Raw genomic sequence first — 21,701 nt, 5'->3', positions numbered from 1 at the left:
ATACACACACACACACATATATATACATATATTTCAAGCTTTGCCCTATTCTTCTCTTCTCTCAAGCTATCCATTATGGTCACACATACTTATAGCAAGGCTGAAGCCACACTATATTGATAGGTCGGCCATAAGGCTGTGGCGCATCTGCATTAAAATCAGTACAGACTGAAAGGTCATGAGTTCGAAGCCAGTCCGGGTTGGAGTAAGCTCCTGACCATTTGTCTAGCTTGCTGTTGACCTTTGCAGCCCAAAAGACAGTTGCATCTGTCAAGTAGGAAATTTAGGTACCGCTTATGCAGGGAGGTTAGTTTAACTAATTTACAATGCCATAAAACTCTCCAGCAGCAAGAATGGGGAAGTACTCCTTCGGCGTCACAAGTGGACGGTGAAGCGACAGCTCCCCTGGTGGCCAGAATTCAAAGCATACCCTCATGATGCTGGAATGTTAAGTAGCCACTGTGTGTCTGTCTATATATGTTGTGTGTCTATGGCATTGAATGTTTGCCATGTGTATGTGCATTGTGATCCACCCTGAGTCCCCTGCGGGGTGAGAAGGGCAGGATATAAATACTGCAAATCTATGTATATAATAAAAGTCGGTGTTTGTATGTGGAGGGCGGAAGTGCAGCGGATGGAGGGAGGACGTATAGTGGAGGTGTATGTGGCAGCTTTCTGATTGGCTGCCACTGTGGTACAATTTGCATATGGTCTCTGATTGGACATCCTCAAAGCTCCAAGATTCTGAGGTGACAGAGAGGACAGGAAGAGGCCTGAGGCTGTGTCAGAAAATTACCAATACAGACCGAACTTGGCACACAGAGCCTGCAACACCCACTCTACATCCTACTGCAGTTTGGAGGAGGATGGGCCATGGATAATGGGACTTGCAGTACCATCACTCACTTTCTGAGACCGCTGTGACCCTCATCCAATGACTGATCAAGACCAAACTTGGCACACAGAGCCCCCATGACCCACTCTACATCTGGTGCTGTTTGGAGGAAGATGGACCATGGATGATGGGACTTTCAGTACCTTCACTCACTTCCTGAGACCACAGCAACATTCATCCAGTTACCAATAAAGACCAAACTTGGCACAGAGAGCCCCCATGGCCAACTCAACATTCTGGTGAGGTTTGGGGAAGAACAGACTATGGATGATGGGACTTGCAGTACCTTAACTCATTTTCTGAGACCACTGTGACCCTCATCCAATGACTGATCAAGACCAAACTTGGCACACAGAGCCCCCATGACCCACTCTCCATCCTGGTGCAGTTTGGAGGATGATGAACCACAGATGATGGGACTTCAATACCTTCACTAACTACCTGAGACCACTGCAAGCCATATAAATAATTGATAAAGACCAACCTTGATACACAATTCCTTTCTCAAATAACCCAGGCGTCGGACGCGACTGGACTTAATGTTAGGGGACAACCTTTACCTTTGCCTAAGTATATTATTAATGCATAATTTATGAGAACAAATGGAGAGTAGGTCTTTTGAGTTGGAAGATACAATACTTTAATAATAAATAACACAACTGTAAGTGCTGCATAGCGTACAAAAGGCGTTGGTTCGAGACACACATTCACCACTAGCTGAAGCTATTGCAATATCAATTGTTGCCTTAATATCCAAAAATTGCAATGTTTTACTCTTCAAGATTCTGGGCTGGAAATAAAAAGAGTCTTTGAAAGAGTTTTCACATATGGAGTTGACCCTCCACATCTGTGGATTTCGCTTTTGTGGATTTGATTATTCACGGATTTGGTTAATAGGAATCTGTAGTCCTCTGTTGCAACTATCTGGTCAAATGCAGAAGACACTGATGACAGAGATGTGCAAGAGGCTCTAAAGCAGTGGTTCCCAACCTGTACTCCGTGGACCACCAGTGGTCCTCACCATTACTCACCATTACTACACCGTTGTCTCGAAACCACGTGGTAACGAGAGCAACTGGTCTCAAGAAACCCTCTTACTGTGCCAAGGCAACAGGGATGTCGGGAGGAGAGAGGCTGACTACCCAGGAAAGACTCTTACTACCACATCAACTCTAGATTATTAAATATGATTTTCTGTGAGTGAGCAGATGGTGATTACTGGGTGGCCTATGTTCTGTATCAGAAACTAGAGCTGATGTGGTCTATCCTATGCAATTTTTTGAACCAGCTGATGTGGTCTATCCAATGCAATTTTCTGAATCAGCTGATGTCGTCTATCCAATGCAGTTTTGTGAATCAGCTGATGTGGTCTATCCTATGCAATTTTCTGAATCAGCTGATGTGATCTATCCTATGCAATTTTCTGAATTAGTTGATATGGTTTATCCAATGCAATTTTCTGAATCAGCTGATGTGGTTTATCCAATGCAATTTTCTGAATCAGCTGTGGCCTATCCAATGCAATTTTCTGAATCAGCTGATGTGGTTCATCCAATGCAATTTTCTGAATTAGCTGATGTGGTCTATCCAATGCAATTTTCTGAACCAGCTGATGTGGTCTATCCAATGTAATTTTCTGAATCAGCTGATGTGGTTCATCCAGTGCAACTTTCTGAATCGACTGATGTGATCTATCCAATGCAACTTTCTGAATCAACTGATGTGATCTATCCAATGCCATTTTCTGGATCACCTGATGTGGTCTCTCCAATGCAGTTTTCTGAATCAGCTGATGTGGTCTATCCAATGCAATTTTCTGAATCAGCTGATGTGGTCTATCCAATGTAATGTTCTGAATCAGCTGATGTGGTCTATCCAATGCAATTTTCTGAATCAGCTGATGTAGTCTATCCAATGCAATTTTCTGAATCAGCTGGTGTGGTCTATCCAATGTAATTTTCTGAATGAGCTTATGTGGTCTATCCAATTCAATTTTCTGAATCATAACCCCAAATTACCAAACCAAATCTAAAGTTGATCAAAAACTGATTCGTAACCCTTTTGGTACTCATATTGGAGAGTGGTCCCTGGTCAAATAAAAGGTTGGAAACTGCTGATCTAAAGATTCCTAGAAAGAATGCTTCTCACAAAATCTCTAGGCCATCTGGCACAATTCTATGGTTAACATCCATTAGAATGTGACCACAGAGTTACTCTATGAGATACAGAGATTGCTAGAAATGTTAAGAAAACAGCAATTTAATGTGCTTTTCCCACTTTCGTGGGGGCCCCTCTCCCTAACCTCAATAAATGTAGAAGGTGGATTGTACTTCTTTGTATACTTCTAGACAAAGGCATAATTGATATCTGTAGATCACCTTCTATGGAGCCTCCAGTGGCGCAGTGGGTTAAACTGCTGAGCTGCTGAACTTGCTGATCGAGAGCTCGCAGGTTCAAATCCGGGGAGCAGCATAAGCTCCTGCTGTAAGCCCCAGCTTCTGCCAACCTAGTTAGAAAACATGCAAATGTAAGTAGATCAATAGGTACCACTCTGGCAGGAAGGTAATGGCACTCCATGCACTCATGCCGACCACATGACCTTGGATGTGTCTAAGGACAACACCGGCTCTTCGGCTTAGAAATGGAGATGAGCACCAATCCCCAGAGTTGGACACGACTGGACTTAATGTCAGGGGAAAACCTTTACCTTTACCTAGATCACATTCTGCAGGCCAAATTCGATCCATCATGTCATTTTATGCGACCCTTCAGATGCTGGGCTATAGTTCCTGTATTCTTCATCATTGGATATCATGACTAGACCTGATGGAAAATAGAAGACTGCTGTTTGGTCTGTTGAGTCAGGAGAGTGTGGTCTGAATTTAGATACTACACTTATGGATGTGATGTTGGACTTCAAACTGTCCTTCAACCATTCCCCAACCTCAGATCCACAAGTGCTGTTGGATTGCACTTCCTACCATTCCCAGCCTGCATGGCAGATAATTAAAAGTGATGAGAGCTATCATTCAACAACATCTGGGTAACCAAACTGGGTAAGAACTTAAGAGCAGTGACTACTATGTAAAAATATTATAGTTGGCCCTCTTGTATCCACAGATTCTCTGTCAATGGAGTCAGTGGCCCTTTGAAGGCAACCATGATGCAGATGTGGCCTCACTAGAAATGGGTTTTGTTACAGTAAGTCACAGCAGGATCAAGTGTGTGTGTTAAAAGAAAAACCTTATGATGTTAATTATTATGTGAAGCTGGTAATGTAGGTCAGCCAGCATGTTTGGGCCACACCTGGTGCGGTATAACTGTATGGATTTTAGAATACAGTTTGGAGAGCTTTGGGAGCAGTTTGGAGAAGGAATACGCTGCTCTGAAGAAGGCTATGGTGGAATAGCTATTTACTCAAGGTTTATGTTTTGCAGAGCAGTGACCACTATGTAAAAATATTATAGTTGGCCCTCTTGTATCCACGGATTCTCCGTCAATGGAGTCAGTGGCCCTTTGAAGGCAACCATGATGCAGATGTGGCCTCACTAGAAATGGGTTTTATTACTGTAAGTCACAGCAGGATCAAGTGTGTGTGTTAAAGAAATTATGACGTGCAGCTGGTAATGTAGGTCAGCCAGCATGTTTGGGCCACATCCGGTGGGATATAACTGTATGGTTTTTAGAATACAGTTTGGAGAGCTTTGGGAGCAGTTTGGAGAAGTAATACGTTGCTCTGAAGGAGGCTATGGTGGAATAGGTATTTACTCAAGGTTTATGTTTTGCTCTCTCATTTGATTGAAGATGAAGAAGCCTTATTTTGTGTTACTTACAAGGACGATTGTTGTACAGTTTATTTTGTATGCAACACTGCCAGTTTATGTTTTGCCTCTGCTAATAAGAGTTTTTCTGTTCATTTTTTCCTCTTGCCTGTGTGTCTTTTGAATGTGATGTTGGCTAATATTCACTGCTGTGCAACAGGTTTGACACCCCTGGTGCAGATACTCCAATGGAAAGGTTAGACTTCACTTTGACTGCAGGTCTTGCCACACTCCAGGCATCTATAGGGCTTCTCCCCAACATGGACTCTCTGGTGTCTCGTGAGGTCCCCGTTTGCCTGGAAGCTCTTTCCGCACTCTGAGCATCTGTACGGCTTTTCTCCGGTGTGGATCCTTTGGTGCTTCGTTAAACTCGTGGCGCTAGAGTAGTTCTTCCCACACTCCAAGCATTTGTAGGGCTGCTCCCCCGTGTGGAGTCTCTGGTGGTTCTTGAGGCTCTCCTTGTGGCGGAAACTCATGCCGCAGTCCAGGCACGAGTAGGGCTTCTCCCCGGTGTGGATCCTCTGATGCCTGCTGAGGTCCCCCTTCTTATTGAAGCGCTTCCCGCACTCGAAGCACTTGAAGGGTTTCTCTCCTGTGTGGATCCTCAGGTGGCAAGTGAGGTTGATGCTCTGGCTGAAGTCCTTCCCACACAGAGGGCACTTGAAAGGCTTCTCCCCGGTGTGGGTTCGCTTGTGGGTCTTCAGGCTGGAGTTGCAGCTGAAGCTCTTTCCACACTCCAAGCACTGGAAGAGCTTCTCCCCGGTGTGGATCCTCCAGTGGAGATTCAGCGTGGATTTGGAGCTGAAGCCCTTCGCGCACAGCGGGCACTTGTACCTTTTCTTTCCTTTGTCCATTCGGTCATGGATTGAGATCTCCTGGTAGCCGCCCTCCGGACAAAACACAGGTTTCTTCCTTCGCTTCTGCTTTACTTCCGTTTTCCTCCTCCGCTCTTTGGTCCCTCTGCATCGGGCTCTTTCCAACACCATCCCGTGGATTTCTGACTCATTTTCCATCTCTTTTGTGGTCCTCAGGATTTCGGTGCCTGTGGAAATAAAAGAGTGTGTTAAAAGTGTGTTTGGTGTTAAGGGACCACCACTCGCAGCGCCCAGACACGCATCAAGGAACATGAAAAGCACTGCAAACTACTCCAACCAGAGAAGTCAGCCATAGCAGAGCACCTGATGAACCAACCTGGACACAGCATATTATTTGAGAACACAGAAATGCTGGACCACTCTCACAACCACCATGTCAGACGACACAGAGAAGCCATTGAAACCCACAAGCATGTGGACAATTTCAACAGAAAGGAGGAAACCATGAAGATGAACAAAATCTGGCTACCAGTATTAAAAAACTCAAAAATTACAACAGCAAAACAACAGAGGGGAAACAAACAGGCACATAAAATCACTCTCAACAAGAGATTCCCCCCAGGCGCTTCCAGGCCATTGAATGCAAATCAAGGTGATCAGCTGAAACATTACCCTGGCCATTCCACAGATATATAAACCCATTTTTCCTACTTCCAACAGACCTCACTACCTCTGAGGATGCTTGCCATAGATGCAGGCGAAATGTCAGGAGAAAAATTGCCTCCAGAACATGGCCATATAGCCCGGAAAAACCTACAACAACCCAGTGATCCCGGCCATGAAAGCCTTCGACAATACAGTGTGTTAAGAGACTATGTGGGGAAGCAGAAAGGATATACATGGAGGAGGAGGTAAGCTTGTTTTCTGCTGCTCTGGAGAGCAGGACACGGAGCAATGGAGTCAAACTATAGTAGAGATTCCACCTAAACGTTAGGAAGCTCTTTCTGACAGTAAGAACTGTTTGGCAATGGGACATACTGCCTTGGAGTCTGGTGGAGTCTCCTTCTCTGGAGGTTTTCAAGCAGAAGTTGAATGGCTATCTGTCAGGAGTGCTCTGATGTTGCATTTCTGAATGGCAGGGGGTTGGATTGGCTTGGGGTATCTTCTAGCTCTAGAGAAGACAATTATGCTGGGGAAAGTGGAAGGCAAAAGGAAGAGGGGGCCGACCAAGGGCAAGATGGATGGATGGCATCCTTGAAGTGACTGGACTGACCTTGAAGGAGCTGGGGGTGGTGACGGCCGACAGGGAGCTCTGGCGTGGGCTGGTCCATGAGGTCACGAAGAGTCAGAGACGACTGAACGAATGAACAACAACATCTTCTAGCTCTGTGATTCTGTGATTCTAATTACCAAACAGTAATATAAATAATCATCAAACACATACAAGACATCATTGCTTGAGTCCACAGTGCTCTCTGGATGTAGGTGATGTAGGTGATGTAGGTGAACTACAACTCCCAAACTCAAGGTCAATGCCCACCAAACCCTTCCAGTATTTTCTGTTGGTCATGGGAGTCCTGTGTGCCAAGTTTGGTTCAATTCCCTCATTGGTGGAGGTCAGAATGCTCTTTGATTGTAAGTAAACTATAAATCCCAGCAACTACAACTCCCAAATCAATTATCCCCACCCAAACCCCACCACTATTCATATTTGGGCATATCACGTATTTGTATCAAATACATCCTGCATATCAGATATTTATATGATAATTCGTAACAGTAGCAAAATTACAGCTGTGAAGTAGCAACAAAAATAATTTAATGGTTCGCAGCATTAGGAAGGTTGAGAAACACTGAGCTAACCAGTGTAATTTCTCCAGCAGTGTAGGACATAGATATCCTGTTATAATGCAGCATGTCTCATTAGGAGCCACATCCACTGTTTTAACGTGGTGAAACGAATTCCACACGTGGTGAGATATATTCCAGCAGCAGAGTAGCAAAGCACAAGAGCAGATGCCTTCACTGTGTCTAGTTGTGATCCCCAGGTTGTGCTAGTCAACTTTCATACAATATTGTTTCTAGCACCCACTTTTTGCTTGATATCCAAGCAGTGCTTCTTGTAAGTCAGATCACGATCCAGAGTGACTCCTGGCTATTTGGACGTGCTGCAATGCTCCAGTGGGATTCCTTCCCAGGTCATCCTCGGAGCTCGGGAAGCTTGTCTGTTCTTAAGATGGAAAGCACACGTCTGTGTTTTAGATGGAAGCAGAAGTGACTTGCAGCATGTTTTTAGGTATGTTGTAATCATCTTAATTTGGAAGCCTCCTGGAGTCCCAATTTGGGGGAAAGGTGTGGTCAAAATAATTAACTAATTGATTGTCTGGTTAATTAATGTATAAATAATTAGTTTAGGTGCTTCACGCAGATCTCAGTAGCATGACAAAGATTATAATACCCATTGTAGCCTATAATACACACAAGTGTGCCATGAACACTCAACCAAGAGGGGAAAAATGGCAGGGCTTACCCAGGGAGACCACATTCCAGAAGTTCTCCTCCATGACTGCTCGATGGAGGGCCCTTTGGTCCGGATCCAACAGCACCAAATCCTCCTCATCAAAATACACAGCCACGTCCTCAAAGGTTAACAGACCCTGGAAGAAGGAGGGAATCATTGGGAAGTCAAGTCATGAATCTCTAGTCTAGGTCAGGCCTGGGCCAACTTGGGCCTTCCAGGTGTTTTGGACTTCAACTCCCACAATTCCTAACAGCCTACCGGCTGTTAGGAATTGTGGGAGTTGAAGTCCAAAACACCTGGAAGGTCCAAGTTGGCCCAGGCCTGGTCTAGGTCCTCCAGAACATCTTGCATGATCTAGATGACATACAAGCACCTGGAGAGTTTCTATGTCCTCCTCCACGACTTGGCATTGCACTGGAGGAGTGAGCAATTCCTTAAGAGAACATATGAATCAAAACCACAAATAATCAAAGTGAAACTTGCTTTATATGGAGGACCAAGAGTATACAGATTTGGGAATACCTGTATCTTCATATACAGGCAGTCTCTCAGTTGCAAACAATATCGATTTTGTAAGTTTGTTCCCGCTGTGCGGTGACATAGCAGTTTGAACCGCCAGCTGCAGAAAATACTGCTAACCGTAAGGTTGGCAATTCAAAGCCATGGGTCAGGGTGAGCTCCCGCTGCCAGCCCTAGCTTCTGCCTGTATCCATCTCTGCAATGTAATGCTTCTTCAAGAGCTTTCCATTTTTGTGCATAGAGTAATCTTGCAACCATGATCATATATTGCGGATTTCTTCCATGGTTTTTTTTCTTCCTTTCTCCATGTTGCCCATCTATCAATTACAGCAAATAAAATTCTGGAGTTTGTCTTGTATGTGTTTGATGATTATTTATATTACTGTTTGGTAATTAGAATCACAAAATCACAGAGCTAGAAGATACCCCAAGGGCCAGCCAATCCAACCCCCTGCCAATCAGAAATACAACATCAGAGCACTCCTGACAGATAGCCATTCAACTTCTGCTTGAAAACCTCCAGAGAAGGAGACTCCACCAGACTCCAAGGCAGTATGTCCCATCGTCCCATTGCCAAATGAGCTAGCTGAGCCTGGGAGTTTTGGCAACAGTTACATGTTTAGGTTTTACATGTGCAGGAGCTTACAGAGAGAGACCGTTCTAGCTTCATGAGGTGCAGGAAGACGATCCCCCACATGGACACCTAAATACTTAGTTACTTACTGTATTTATATATCTCCTTTCTCACCCCTGGGGTGAGATACCATTTGAATCTCTCTCAAAAGACATTGTGTGAGTCAACGCAACTATTCTCATGATTGTATATATGTCGCTCTGCATTACAACAAGTAAAATTTTTGGTTTTTTACTGAACTGTGTGGCATATTTTCTTTCTCTGGCAAGAGTGTGTGGACTGGTAAAACGTGATGTGTGATTTTCATCCTACCACAATAAATAGGTTCCGCTTTAAAGCAGGAAGGTATTTAGGAAATGCCACAAAAATACCGGCAATTCAATCAAGGAGGAAGTTTTGAACGAAGCTCTTCCGCAAGGAAGATGGAGCGACAGCACTCCCTTGTGGCTAGAAACAAGCACAAGCCTCCAATATGCCGAATATGAGAAAACCTATATATATACCTCTATCTACGTACAGCTGTCTGTCTTGTCAATGTATACCGGCATTAATGTTTGCCGTATATGTGTTCTGTGATCTGCTCTGAGTCCCTTTTGGGGTGAGAAGGGCGGAATATAAGTAGTATAAATAAGTAAATAAATAATGCCTGAAAACACAGGTGTCAGGAGTCAATTTCTGACAGCCTGAAGACATCACAAATTCCCTCCGTGGCATTCTGACTGAATCATCCTGGCTGCCTCAGTTTTCTCTCTGTGACATTTTGAAGCCAGCAGAGGACGCTGGAAACCTTGTATTGGAATTTGGGAAGCAACAAGCTCTAATAAGGAAACTGAGAAGAGGGGGGGGGGGGGGAGATGGGCAGGAAAGGTGTATAAAAGGAAGTGGTGGTGGGGAAAAGTCAGTAGGGTCTTAATGTAAGACTGTAGGTTTTATATTGTGACAGACTTTGTATTTCTAGGTGCAAAGATTACTGCAGATGCAGACTGTGACCAGGAAATCAGAAGACGCTTCCTTCTTGGGAGGAGAGCAATGTCCAGTCTCGATAAAATAGTAAAGAGTAGCGAGAAGATCCAACCAGTCCATCCTCCAGGAAATAAAGCCTGACTGCTCACTGGAGGGAAAGATACTAGAGACAAAGTTGAAGTACTTTGACCACATCATGAGGAGACAGGAAAGCCTAGAGAAGACAATTATGCTGGGGAAAGTGGAAGGCAAAAGGAAGAGGGGCCGACCAAGGGCAAGATGGATGGATGGCATCCTTGAAGTGACTGGACTGACCTTGAGGGAGCTGGGGGTGGTAACGGCCGACAGGGAGCTCTGGCGTGGGCTGGTCCATGAGGTCACGAAGAGTCGGAGACGACTGAACGAATGAACAACAACAACAGAGACATCACACTGGCAACAAAGATCCGCATAGTCAAAGCCATGGTCTTCCCTGTAGTAACCTACGGATGTGAGAGCTGGACCTTAGGGAAGGCTGAGCGAAGGAAGAGAGATGCTTTTGAACTGTGGTGCTGGAGGAAAGTTCTGAGAGTGCCTTGGACTGCGAGAAGATCCAACCAGTCCATCCTCCAGGAAATAAAGCCCGACTGCTCACTGGAGGGAAGGAGACTAGAGACAAAGTTGAAGTCCTTTGGCCACATCATGAGGAGACAGCAAAGCTTAGAGAAGACAATGATGCTGGGGAAAGTGGAAGGCAAAAGGAAGAGGGGCTGACCAAGGGCAAGATGGATGGATGGCATCCTTGAAGTGACTGGACTGACCTTGAAGGAGCTGGGGGTGGTGACGGCCGACAGGGAGCTCTGGCGTGGGCTGGTCCATGAGGTCACGAAGAGTCGGAGATGACTGAACAACAACAACACAAAGGTTTTATATAGCAATATTAAATGATCACTCACAAGCCGGATTTGCTTGGAAATGAATATATTGCTTATATAATACTGAATACTGATAATCCTGAAGCCTAATACTTCGGATGAAGCATATTATACAGTCAGGCCTAGAAAATCCCTAGAGAGGATTTATTTGTCAGAGCGAAACCACAAGTCCTGGCCCCACAAATATAAGGATTTTCTCATATTGCTGTATTTAATGACATTGACCCCTTTCAGCTTCCAATTCACAAAGACAACAATACACTCCCAATGGAAAGGGATGGGCCCAGAGAAATACCCAGAGACACGATCTTACCTGTTCTTCTGACCGATTCACTTCCCTACCTGATCGAGTTGCATGAAAGCCGTTTCAACTCCATCGTGAAGTGAATGGGCCACTGAGGTCATCTCCCCACCTGTGAGCAAAGGGAAAGGGGCTTGATTCTCTTTATATGAAGTCAGCCCTTCACATTTGCAGGTTCTAAAAAGGTAAAGGTTTCCCCTTGACATTAAGTCTAGTTGAGTCTGACTCTGGGGGGTGATGTTCCCCTCCAGTTCTAAGCCGAAGAGCCGGCGTTGTCCATAGACACCTCCAAGGTCATGCGGCCGGCATGACTGCATGGAGCGCCGTTACCTTCCCGATGGAGCGGTACCTATTGACCTACTCACATTTGCATGTTTTCGAACTGCTAGGTTGGCAGAAGCTGGGGTTAACAGTGGGAGCTCACCCTGCTCCCTGGATTCGAACTATCAACCTTTCAGTCAGCAAGTTCAGCAACTCAGCGGTTTAACCTGCTGCACCACCGGGGGGGGGGGGTTCTACTTTTGTGGATTTGATTATCCATGAGTTTGATCACAATGTTGTGGCAGGAAACCTCTACATGTGACTCTGTGGTCAACTTCTATGACAGAAATTGGCCACAGAGATATACTGGAGAACCTAGCAATTACCTAGGATTGTATTCATCTGTGTGGAAGGGGCCTTTGGCTTTTATAGAGAGAAATGTCTGAAGAGTTCATTGGAACATGAAAAAATCAGTTGGTGAGTGTGTTAAAATGCAAAGCACCAAGCTGATTGGCTGAGCCACGTCCAAGAGGCTAGCTGAGCCTGGGAGTTTTGGCAACAGTTACATGCTTAGGTTTTCTGTGCAGGAGCTTGCCAAGACAAGTTAGAATATTTTCTGATTGGTTGGGCCACACTTGAGAAGCTAGCTGAGCCTGGGAGTTTTGGCAACAGTTACTTGTTTAGGTTTTCTGTGCAGGAGCTTGCCAAGACAAGTTAGAATATTTTCTGATTGGTTAGGCCATGCCCGAGAGGCTAGCTGAGCCTGGGAGTTTTGGCAACAGTTACATGTTTAGGTTTTCTGTGCAGGAGCTTGCCAAGACAAGTTAGAATATTTTCTGATTGGTTGGGCCACGCCCGAGAGGCTAGCTGAGCCTGGGAGTTTTGGCAACAGTTACATGTTTAGGTTTTCTGTGCAGGAGCTTGCCAAGACAAGTTAGAATATTTTCTGATTGGTTGGGCCACGCCCGAGAGGCTAGCTGAGCCTGGGAGTCTTGGCAACAGTTACATGTTTAGGTTTTCTGTGCAGGAGCTTGCCAAGACAAGTTAAAATATTTTCTGATTGGTTGGGCCACAACCAAGAGGCTAGCTGAGCCTGGAGTTTTGGCAACAGTTACATGTTTAGATTTCTGTGCAGGAGCTTGCCAAGACAAGTTAGAATATTTTCTGATTGGTTGGGCCACACTTGAGAAGCTAGCTGAGCCTGGAGTTTTGGCAACAGTTACATGTTTAGGTTTTCTGTGCAGGAGCTTGCCAAGACAAGTTAGAATATTTTCTGATTGGTTAGGCCATGCCCGAGAGGCTAGCTGAGCCTGGGAGTTTTGGCAACAGTTACATGTTTAGCTTTTCTGTGCAGGAGCTTGCCAAGACAAGTTAGAATATTTTCTGATTGGTTGGGCCACAACTGAGAGCCTAGCTGAGCCTGGGAGTCTTGGCAACAGTTACATGTTTAGCTTTTCTGTGCAGGAGCTTGCCAAGACAAGTTAGAATATTTTCTGATTGGTTAGGTCATGCCTGAGAGGCTAGCTGAGCCTGGGAGTTTTGGCAACAGTTACTTGTTTAGGTTTTCTGTGCAGGAGCTTGCCAAGACAAGTTTGTATATTTTCTGCTTCTGGGCTGCTGGAAAGAGATCTTTCACATGGACACTCAAGGAACATTTGAATCTCTCTCTGTGGACATTGTGTGAGTCAATGCAACTGTTCACATGACTGTATATATCTTGCTCTGCATAACAAAGAGTAAACAACTTATTATTTACTGTTAACTGAAAAATGCAAAGCACCAAGCTGATTGGTTGGGTCACGCCTGAGAGGTTTAGCTGAGCCTGGGAGTTTTGTCAACAGTTACATGTTTAGCTTTTCTGTGCAGGAGCTTGCCAAGACAAGTTAGAATATTTTCTGATTAGTTGGGCCACGCCTGAGAGGCTGAACATCTGTGTGGCATATCTTTTCTCTAGCAAGACAGTGTGTAGATTGGTAAAGACTTGAACTACGTGTGATTTTCATTCCACAACAAAGTTGTGTCAAATTGTTATATATAATTCTTCAGTCTAGATACGTCCTTATGTGACAAATCTGTCCTCACAGCAAGTAATAACAATTGGGGGAAGAATGAATAGAAATTTGGGGTGTGGTGAATGGAAGTTTGTGGTCAATTCTCTTCTCCTTTTCCTGCCGGACGCTCTGAGTTCACTTCCTGTCGTCATTCTTCTGGAAGGGAAATGCACTATTTATTTATGGAGACTTTGAGCAACAGAGTGGCAGCAGAAGAAGAGGCTTTTAAGGAGCTGTTTTCTGTACTCCTCATACATTATGTTCAATTGTTTTTAATTTAGTTATCCAGCCAGAATGAAGGCTTCTAAGGATTACGGAAAATAGATACTTTGAACTTTTTAAACCAGAGGAAACCATGCCGAGCGGGAACTTTGGCCCTCCAGGTGTTTCGAACTTCAACTCCCACAATTCCTAACAGCCCACCAAAACAGCTGGAGGGAGGGCCGAAGTTGGCCCGTGCCTGGAGCAGAGGAACATAAATGCAGCCCACTTAATTTAAGTCCGTTCCAAAGCTCGATTGGAATAGATCTTATGACTCCTTACCTAGTGAGGTGAACCTTTCCATATCCTGCTTCAGGCTCCAGCAGGGTGACAGCCGACAGTTGATGTCAAATGGGGAATGCAGGAACTTGATCTCGGGAAAATCATTGGGCACCCCTCCAAACAGCATCTGCCCCAAAAGGAACGTGTATAAACACCGAGGGATTGGAAAAGGAACAGGACAAAGATACCTCCTTGAATGAAATAGATGTGATCCTGAGTGAAGCACATTTTAGACTGGCTACTTAGGAAAGAAAATAGAATTAGAAGACCATCCATCCAACTCTCTTTGGGCAGGCGGTAAGGCACAGCTGAAGCCCACTCGACAAATGCCTATCCAACCTCAGTTTAAAAACATAGATAGATGAAGCACTGTTAGATAGGAATGCATTGACTGTAACTCCATTGTGCAAAACTGGTTGGAAAATACAGTTCTAATGGACATGTGGTCACACACTTACTAAAGTGTTAAGCGGATGATAATGTGGAACAGAGCCGCATCGAATTGTGAGCCGCATCGAATCCTGCGGGAGATGCTAGCGGGGTAGAAATAAAGTAATAATAATAATAATAATAATAATAATAATAATAATAATAGAAGGGACATGCAAAAAAGCATGCAAAGAAGCCAGGCTGCAGCACAACTGGTTAATCACCAGCTGCAACAGATCACTGCCAACAGGAAGGTGGTAAGTTTGAAGCCCGAGTCAGATTGAGCACCTGACTGTTAAGCCTAGCTTACTACCCACCTTAGCAGTAGCCTGTCCTCTCTTGCCTGGCCTACCTGTATGCAGATACCCTCACTGATTAACTTTGCAGCTACTCAAGTGGTTCTCAACCTGGGGTCCCCAGATGTTTTTGACTTACAACTCCCAGAAATCCCAGCCAGTTTACCAGCTATTAAGATTTCTGGGAGTTGAAGGCCAAAAACATCTGGGGACTCCACTAAGAGTTATAGCCTCCAGGTGCAACGGCATAACCTTTGAGTCCTTGTTGTTAGTATTCTATGAGTCTAGTGCCCCACATTGGACGGGTAACAGTAGGAGATTCCATATTACGTGACATTTTCATTTATATGACATTCTGCCAGTCTGTTTATGTCGGATAAGCGAGATTCTACTGTACTTGGAATTATTTTCAGCAACTTTGAAATTTTACGAAAAATCCATTCTCACCTGCTGCTTTTTCTGCTTCTTCTCCTCCGTCTGGCTCAGGAGGAAGCCTTCAGCCAAGGCCACGGCCTGGGAACTGGTCTCCGGCCCACATTCCCTCACCCAGCGCTCCATCTCCAGGGGAAGGATGGTCAGGAACTGCTCCAGGATCACCAGGTCCAGGATCTGCGTCTTGGTGTGTTGATCCGGTTTCAGCCACAGTCGGCAGAGAGCGTGGAGCTGGCTGCAAACCTCTCGGGGTCCCTTGGCGTCATGATACCGGAAGTGCCGGAAGCGCCGACAGCAGGCATCGGAGCCCAGGCTGTCCTCACTCTGGCTCTGGGGTGCCATCTTATCCCAGATTTCATCACTGATCTCAATCTTGATCACATCAGAGTCAACTGTGTGCAAGCCTTCCATTTCTGACCCAGTCTCTAAGTCGACTTCAGACACCGCCTTTCTTGAATGGAGGCTTGCACTTGGACGGAGACTTTGGGAGGACTCCCACCAAGCAAGCGGGGTATTGCGATGCGGGAACTATTGCACCCTTGAGAAAAAGAGATAGTATTTTACTCAGAGATAGTTCTGCCTGTAGGAAGCAGAAAACAAGATGACAAGAAAAGAAATTACAGACCGAGAGTGCATTTACACCGGCAAAGTAATGGAGATTGATACCACTTCATTGCTGGTGGGGATTTGAACCTTGGTCTCTACACAATGTTTACAAACTGTTTGAACGGATCAAACTCCTGATAGGACTCAACCAAATTGAGGAAGATGTTTTAATTCAGGCATGGGCAAACTTGGGCCTGTTTTGGACTCCAACTCCCACAATTCCTAACAGCCTCAGGCCCTTTGCAGCTGAGGGGGAAAAGGAAGGGGCCTGAGGCTGTTAGGAATTGTGGGAGTTGGAGTCCAAAACACCTGGAAGACGGGCCCAAGTTTGTCGATGCCCGATTTACGCTGTCCAATATTGTTACGTCAGATTTCCATCATTACCCGCTTCCAGCTAATGAAGGGTGGATCAGTCAAAAATATTAAAAAATTACTAGATATTTTTGATTAAAAAATTGTGAGTCAAACACTGAAAGGGTGAGTAGGCTGAAGCCTGTGAGAGTCACTGGGCCAAAGATAAGAGTGTGAGGTAGACCTCAGTGTGAGAGAAGCTTTGTGTGAGAAGGCTCCAGTTTGAAGGCTGTTGTGAGTCAAGATACTATGTATTTGTTTCTTTGTGTTATGGAAACCTTTTTTTTTTTTTTTGTAAATAGTGCAACCATATTATTTTACTTCAAAAAACCTATGAAAGAGGGAACAGTGATCCCTGTGTTTTTGTTTTATTTTTTAGTTAAAGTATTGCTTTAATACTTTAAAGTTCTTGGTGGGATGGGCATCCCAAGCCCCCTTCCCTCTCTCCTGAGGAATCTGTACAAGGACCAAGTGGCAACAGTCAGAACTGACCACGGAACAACAGACTGGTTCAAGATTGGGAAAGGCGTCCGGCAAGGCTGCATACTCTCACCCAACCTCTTTAACTTGTATGCAGAACACATCATGCGAGGATGTGCGGGGCTTGAGGAATGCAAAGCTGGGGTGAAAATTGCTGGAAGAAACATTAACAACCTCAGATATGCAGATGACACCACTCTGATGGCCGAAAGCGAGGAGGAGCTGAGGAGCCTTCTAATCAAGGTGAAAGAAGAAAGCGCAAAAGCCGGGTTGCAGCTAAACGTCAAAAAAACCAAGATTATGGCAACAAGAATTATTGACAACTGGGAAATAGAGGGAGAAACCGTGGAGGCCGTGACAGATTTTGTATTTCTAGGTGCAAAGATGAGTGCAGATGCAGACTGTGGCCAGGAAATCAGAAGACGCTTCCTTCTTGGGAGGAGAGCAATGTCCAGTCTCGATAAAATAGTAAAGAGAAGAGACATCACACTGGCAACCAAGATCCATTGCCTAGTCAAAGCCATGGTCTTCCCTGTAGTCACCTACGGATGTGAGAGCTGGACCTTCGGGAAGGCTGAGCGAAGGAAGAGAGATGCTTTTGAGCTGTGGTGTTGGAGGAAAGTGCTGAGAGTGCCTTGGACTGCGAGAAGATCCAACCAGTCCATCCTCCAGGAAATAAAGCCCGGCTGCTCATTGGAGGGAAGGAGACTAGAGACAAAGCTGAAGTCCTTTGGCCACATCATGAGGAGACAGCAAAGCCTAGAGAAGACAATGATGCTGGGGAAAGTGGAAGGTAAAAGGAAGAGGGGCCGACCAAGGGCAAGATGGATGGATGGCATCCTTGGAGTGACTGGACTGACCTTGAAGGAGCTGGGGGTGGTGACGGCCAACAGGGCTGGTCCATGAGGTCACAAAGAGTTGGAGACGACTGAACGAATGAACAACAAATTGCTTTAACCTCTGAGGATGCCTGCCATAGATGTGGGCGAAACGTCAGGAGAGAATGCTTCTTGAACATGGCCATACCGCCCGGAAAACTCACAGCAACCCAGTGATTCCAGCCATGAGAACCTCCTATTGACCCACTGCGTTGATGCCAAACAAGTTTGGGAATGTCTTGGGTTTTCCCCCAAATCCCGAATCCCATCTCCACCGCTTTGCACCTTTGGAACCAAATCGAATTCCTCCGTATTTGGATGGGACTTCACCAAACCGCAATGGGCACCAAGGGCCTGCCATTCCCGAAATCTTGGAAGATGTGATCTAGATAGGCCAACGGCAGATACTATCCCCATCCTGGGAGAAAATGCAATGTGCCTTTCCACCCAAATCCTCTGGATTTTGGAGAGTTAGATGAATAGGATGCTTAGACCCATTGAATCCACAGAGCCGTATCTCTGCGTAAAAGTGAATCCCATACTGAAAAATCCTAATATGCAGGAAGTGCTTTGGGGTCTTGCAGAGCATCATATTCTCCAGGGCTCTGGCTCTGTTCAGGGATTGCTTTCCTGCCCTTGCTTGGACCCCCGCCTTCTCCCCACTTTTGCACCATTCATCCACACCAAAGACCCCTTCCCACTCACCTGATGGGGTTGCAATGGGGGGAAAGCTCCAATCAATCCCAGCCTGGAGTGAGTGGGTCTGAAGGGAGGCAGGCAAGGCAAATGGGAAGGAAGGAAGGAGAGCCTCTAGGAAGCTGCAGCTCCCTGCCTTTAACCCTCGCTGGGCCAGGACAGGCAGGCAGGCAACACAAGGAAGAGAAGGAAGGAAGGATGCCCTGCCACAGGCTAGAATGTATCCACATCAGGGAAGAAAGAGGAACAGGGAGATGCAGATCAAAGGGAAAGGATGGACAGCGCTCCTCCTGATCTTGCTCTCCACCCTTGGCCCTGCCTTCTGAGGATCTGAAATGCTTGGGGTTCAGGGTTTTCCTAGGCCATCCCCCCAGATTTGGGAATATTTGCATTTCTACTGTGAGCCCCCCCCCCCCCCCCCCCCATGGCGCAGTGGGTTAAAGTGCTGAGCTGCTGAGCTTTTGGACTGAAAGATTGCAGGTTCAAATCCGGGGAGCGGCGTGAGCTTCCGCTGTCGGCCCCAGCTTCTGCCAACCTAGCAGTCCGAAAACATGCAAATGTGAGTAGATTAATAGGTACCGCTCCGGTAGGAAGGTAATGGCACTCCATGCAGTCATGCTGGCCACATGACCTTGGAGGTGTCTACAGGCAACGTCGCAGGTTCGAATCCGGGGAGCGGTGTGAGCTTCCGCTGTCGGCCCCAGCTTCTGCCAACCTAGCAGTTCGGAAACATGCATATGTGAGTAGATCAATAGGTACCGCTTCGGTGGGAAGGTAACAGCGCTCCATGCAGTCATGCTGGCCACATGACCTTGGAGGTGTCTACAGACAACGTCGCAGGTTCGAATCCAGGGAGCAGCCTGAGCTTCCGCTGTCGGCCCCAGCTTCTGCCAACCTAGCAGTTCGAAAACATGCAAATGTGAGTAGATCAATAGGTACTGCTCCAGCAGGAAGGTAACGGTGCTCCATACAGTCATGCCAGCCACATGACCTTGGAGGTGTCAACAGACAACACCGGCTCTTCGGCTTAGAAATGGAGATGAGCAACACACCCCAGAGTCGGACACGACTGGACTTAATGTAAAGGGGAAAAACTTTACCTTTACTGTGAGATATCTTAGGGACAGGACCTGAGTATCTGCACTGCCCTATATCCCAGGATCTGATCCCAGGTTATCTTCTTATCCCAGATTATTTGGCAGTGTTTTATTTATTTATCATGTCAGGAGCAACCAGACATTTGTATTACATTTTTAACAAAACAGACAGACAGACAGTTTGTAGACAGTGTAGACTGGCAGTGTAGACTCATATAATCCAGTTAAACCAGATAATGTGAATTGTTTGCTTTGACTGGATTATAGGAACCCCTGGTGGCGCAATGGGTTAAACCCCTGTGCCGGAAGGACTGAAGGCCTCACACCAGAAGTGACTTGCAGTTTCTCAAGTCAATCCTGACACAACAACAAAAAAAAACAAAAACAAAACCATCAACAACAACAACCTGGATTATATGGCAGTGTAGAAGAGGCCTCAGGCTGGATCTACACTGCCATATAATCCAGACTATCAAAGCAGATAATCCACATTATCTGCTTTGAACTGGATTATATGAATCTATACTGCCGTATAATCCAGTTCAAAGCAGATAATCTGGATTTTATATGGCAGTGTAGATCCAGACTCATATATTCCAGTTCAAAGCAGATAATCTGGATTATCTGATTGGACAATCTGAATTATCTGATTTGACAATCTGAATTATTTGATTTGACAATCTGGATTATTTGATTTGATAATCTGGATTACCTGATTTGACAATCTGGATTAACTGATTTGGCAATCTGGACTATCTGATTTGATAATCTGGATTATCTGATTTCATAATCCGGATTATCTGATTTGGCAATCTGGATTAACTGATTTGACAATATGGATTATCTGATTTGACAATCTGGATTATTTGATATGACAATCCGGATTATCTGATTTCATAATCTGGATTAATTGATTTGACAATCTGGATTATCTGACTTCATTATCTGCATTATCTTATTTGATAATATGGATTATATGGCGGTGTACATCCAATCTGATGCTGGCTCTAGGTCCCTTCTACACTACTATATAATTAACCAGATTATTAAAGCAGATAATCCAGTTTTGATACTCTGGATTATATGGCAGTGTAGAAGGCGCCTTTGTTTCGATGGCTGTGTGGAAGAGGGGTTGTTGTGCCAATTTTCAGATTGGTAACCAAGGACCTGGTTGTATTTGTGTTGTGTTTACAGGATTCACAACTACCAGGTACAAGAGCCTGCCTGTCCCACCATTAAATCAAAGTGTGTCTAATGTATTGCCGAAGGTGCTCAGTTGTGTGTTACAGGGCTTGGGAGCTGTTTGTATTTGTGTTGTGTTTACAGGATTCACAACTACCATGTTCTAGAGGCATTTTCTCCTGACGTTTCACCTGCATCTATGACAAGCACCCTCAGAGGTAGTGAGGTCTGTTGGAAGTCGGAAAAAGGGTTTATATATCTGTGGAATGACCAGGGTGGGACAAAGAACTCTTGTCTGCTGGAGCTAGGTGGTCAGTTGAAACATTCACACCTAGCTCCAGCAGACAAAAGTCCTTTGTCCCACCCAGGTGACTCCACGGATATATAAACCCATTTTCCTACTTCTAACAGACCTCACTACCTCTGAGGATGCTTGCCATAGATGCAGGCGAAACATCAGGAGAAAATGCCTCTAGAACATGGCCATATAGCCCAGAAAAACAACCCATGGAGGCTTTACTTTGGTATGAAGATACAGAATGGGGGACGAGGCCTGGCTCGAGAGCAGTACGTGTGAAAAAGATCTTGGAGTCCTCATGGACAACAAGTTAAACATGAGCCAACAATGTGATGTGGCGGCAAAAAAAGCCAATGGGATTTTGGCCTGCATCAAGAGGAGCATAGTGTCTAGATCTAGGGAAGTAATGCTCCCCATGCTCTATTCCGCTTTGGTTAGACCACACCTGGAATATTGTGTCCAATTCTGGGCACCACAATTCAAGAGAGATATTGACAAGCTGGAATGTGTCCAGAGGAGGGCGACTAAAATGATCAAGGGTCTGGAGAACAAGCCCTATGAGGAGCGGCTTAGGGAACTGGGCATGTTTAGCCTGAAAAAGAGAAGGCTGAGAGGAAGCCACAGGGAGGAGGGAGCAAGCTTGCTTTCTGCTTCCCTGGAGACTAGGACGCAATGGAACAATGGCTTCAAACTACAAGAGAGGAGAATCCATCTGAAC

The 21,701-nt window shown here is 45.4% G+C and overlaps 1 protein-coding gene across 1 annotated transcript; it reads right to left on the bottom strand.

Moving 5' to 3' along the window:
* Nucleotides 1-1,511: 1,511 nt before the first annotated feature.
* LOC132765315 (zinc finger protein with KRAB and SCAN domains 8-like) lies at nucleotides 1,512-18,566 on the bottom strand. Its single transcript, XM_060759599.2, has 6 exons — nucleotides 18,416-18,566; nucleotides 15,411-15,933; nucleotides 14,239-14,365; nucleotides 11,425-11,495; nucleotides 8,062-8,188; nucleotides 1,512-5,758 (listed from the first exon to the last, which is right to left on the bottom strand). Exons 2-6 carry the CDS (start codon nucleotides 15,804-15,806, stop codon nucleotides 4,914-4,916), a joined length of 1,566 nt encoding a protein of 521 aa, XP_060615582.2. The 5' UTR covers nucleotides 15,807-15,933; nucleotides 18,416-18,566; the 3' UTR covers nucleotides 1,512-4,913.
* Nucleotides 18,567-21,701: the final 3,135 nt, after the last annotated feature.

Source organism: Anolis sagrei, chromosome 2 (genome assembly GCF_037176765.1).
Source record: "Anolis sagrei isolate rAnoSag1 chromosome 2, rAnoSag1.mat, whole genome shotgun sequence".
NCBI lineage: Eukaryota > Metazoa > Chordata > Lepidosauria > Squamata > Dactyloidae > Anolis > Anolis sagrei.
The sequence above is the reverse complement of the archived record's forward strand: the minus strand, read 5'-3'. Positions and strand labels throughout refer to the sequence as shown.

Excerpts from the sequence above, each read along its gene's own strand:
- LOC132765315 (XM_060759599.2), bottom strand. The coding sequence starts at position 15,806 with ATGGAAGGCTTGCACACAGTTGACTCTGATGTGATCAAGATTGAGATC. Across the intron at positions 14,366-15,410 it reads AGAAGCAGAAAAAGCAGCAG|ATGCTGTTTGGAGGGGTGCC; the intron begins GTGAGAATGGAT and ends CTTTTGGGGCAG. Across the intron at positions 11,496-14,238 it reads GGAAAGGTTCACCTCACTAG|GTGGGGAGATGACCTCAGTG; the intron begins GTAAGGAGTCAT and ends CTTTGCTCACAG.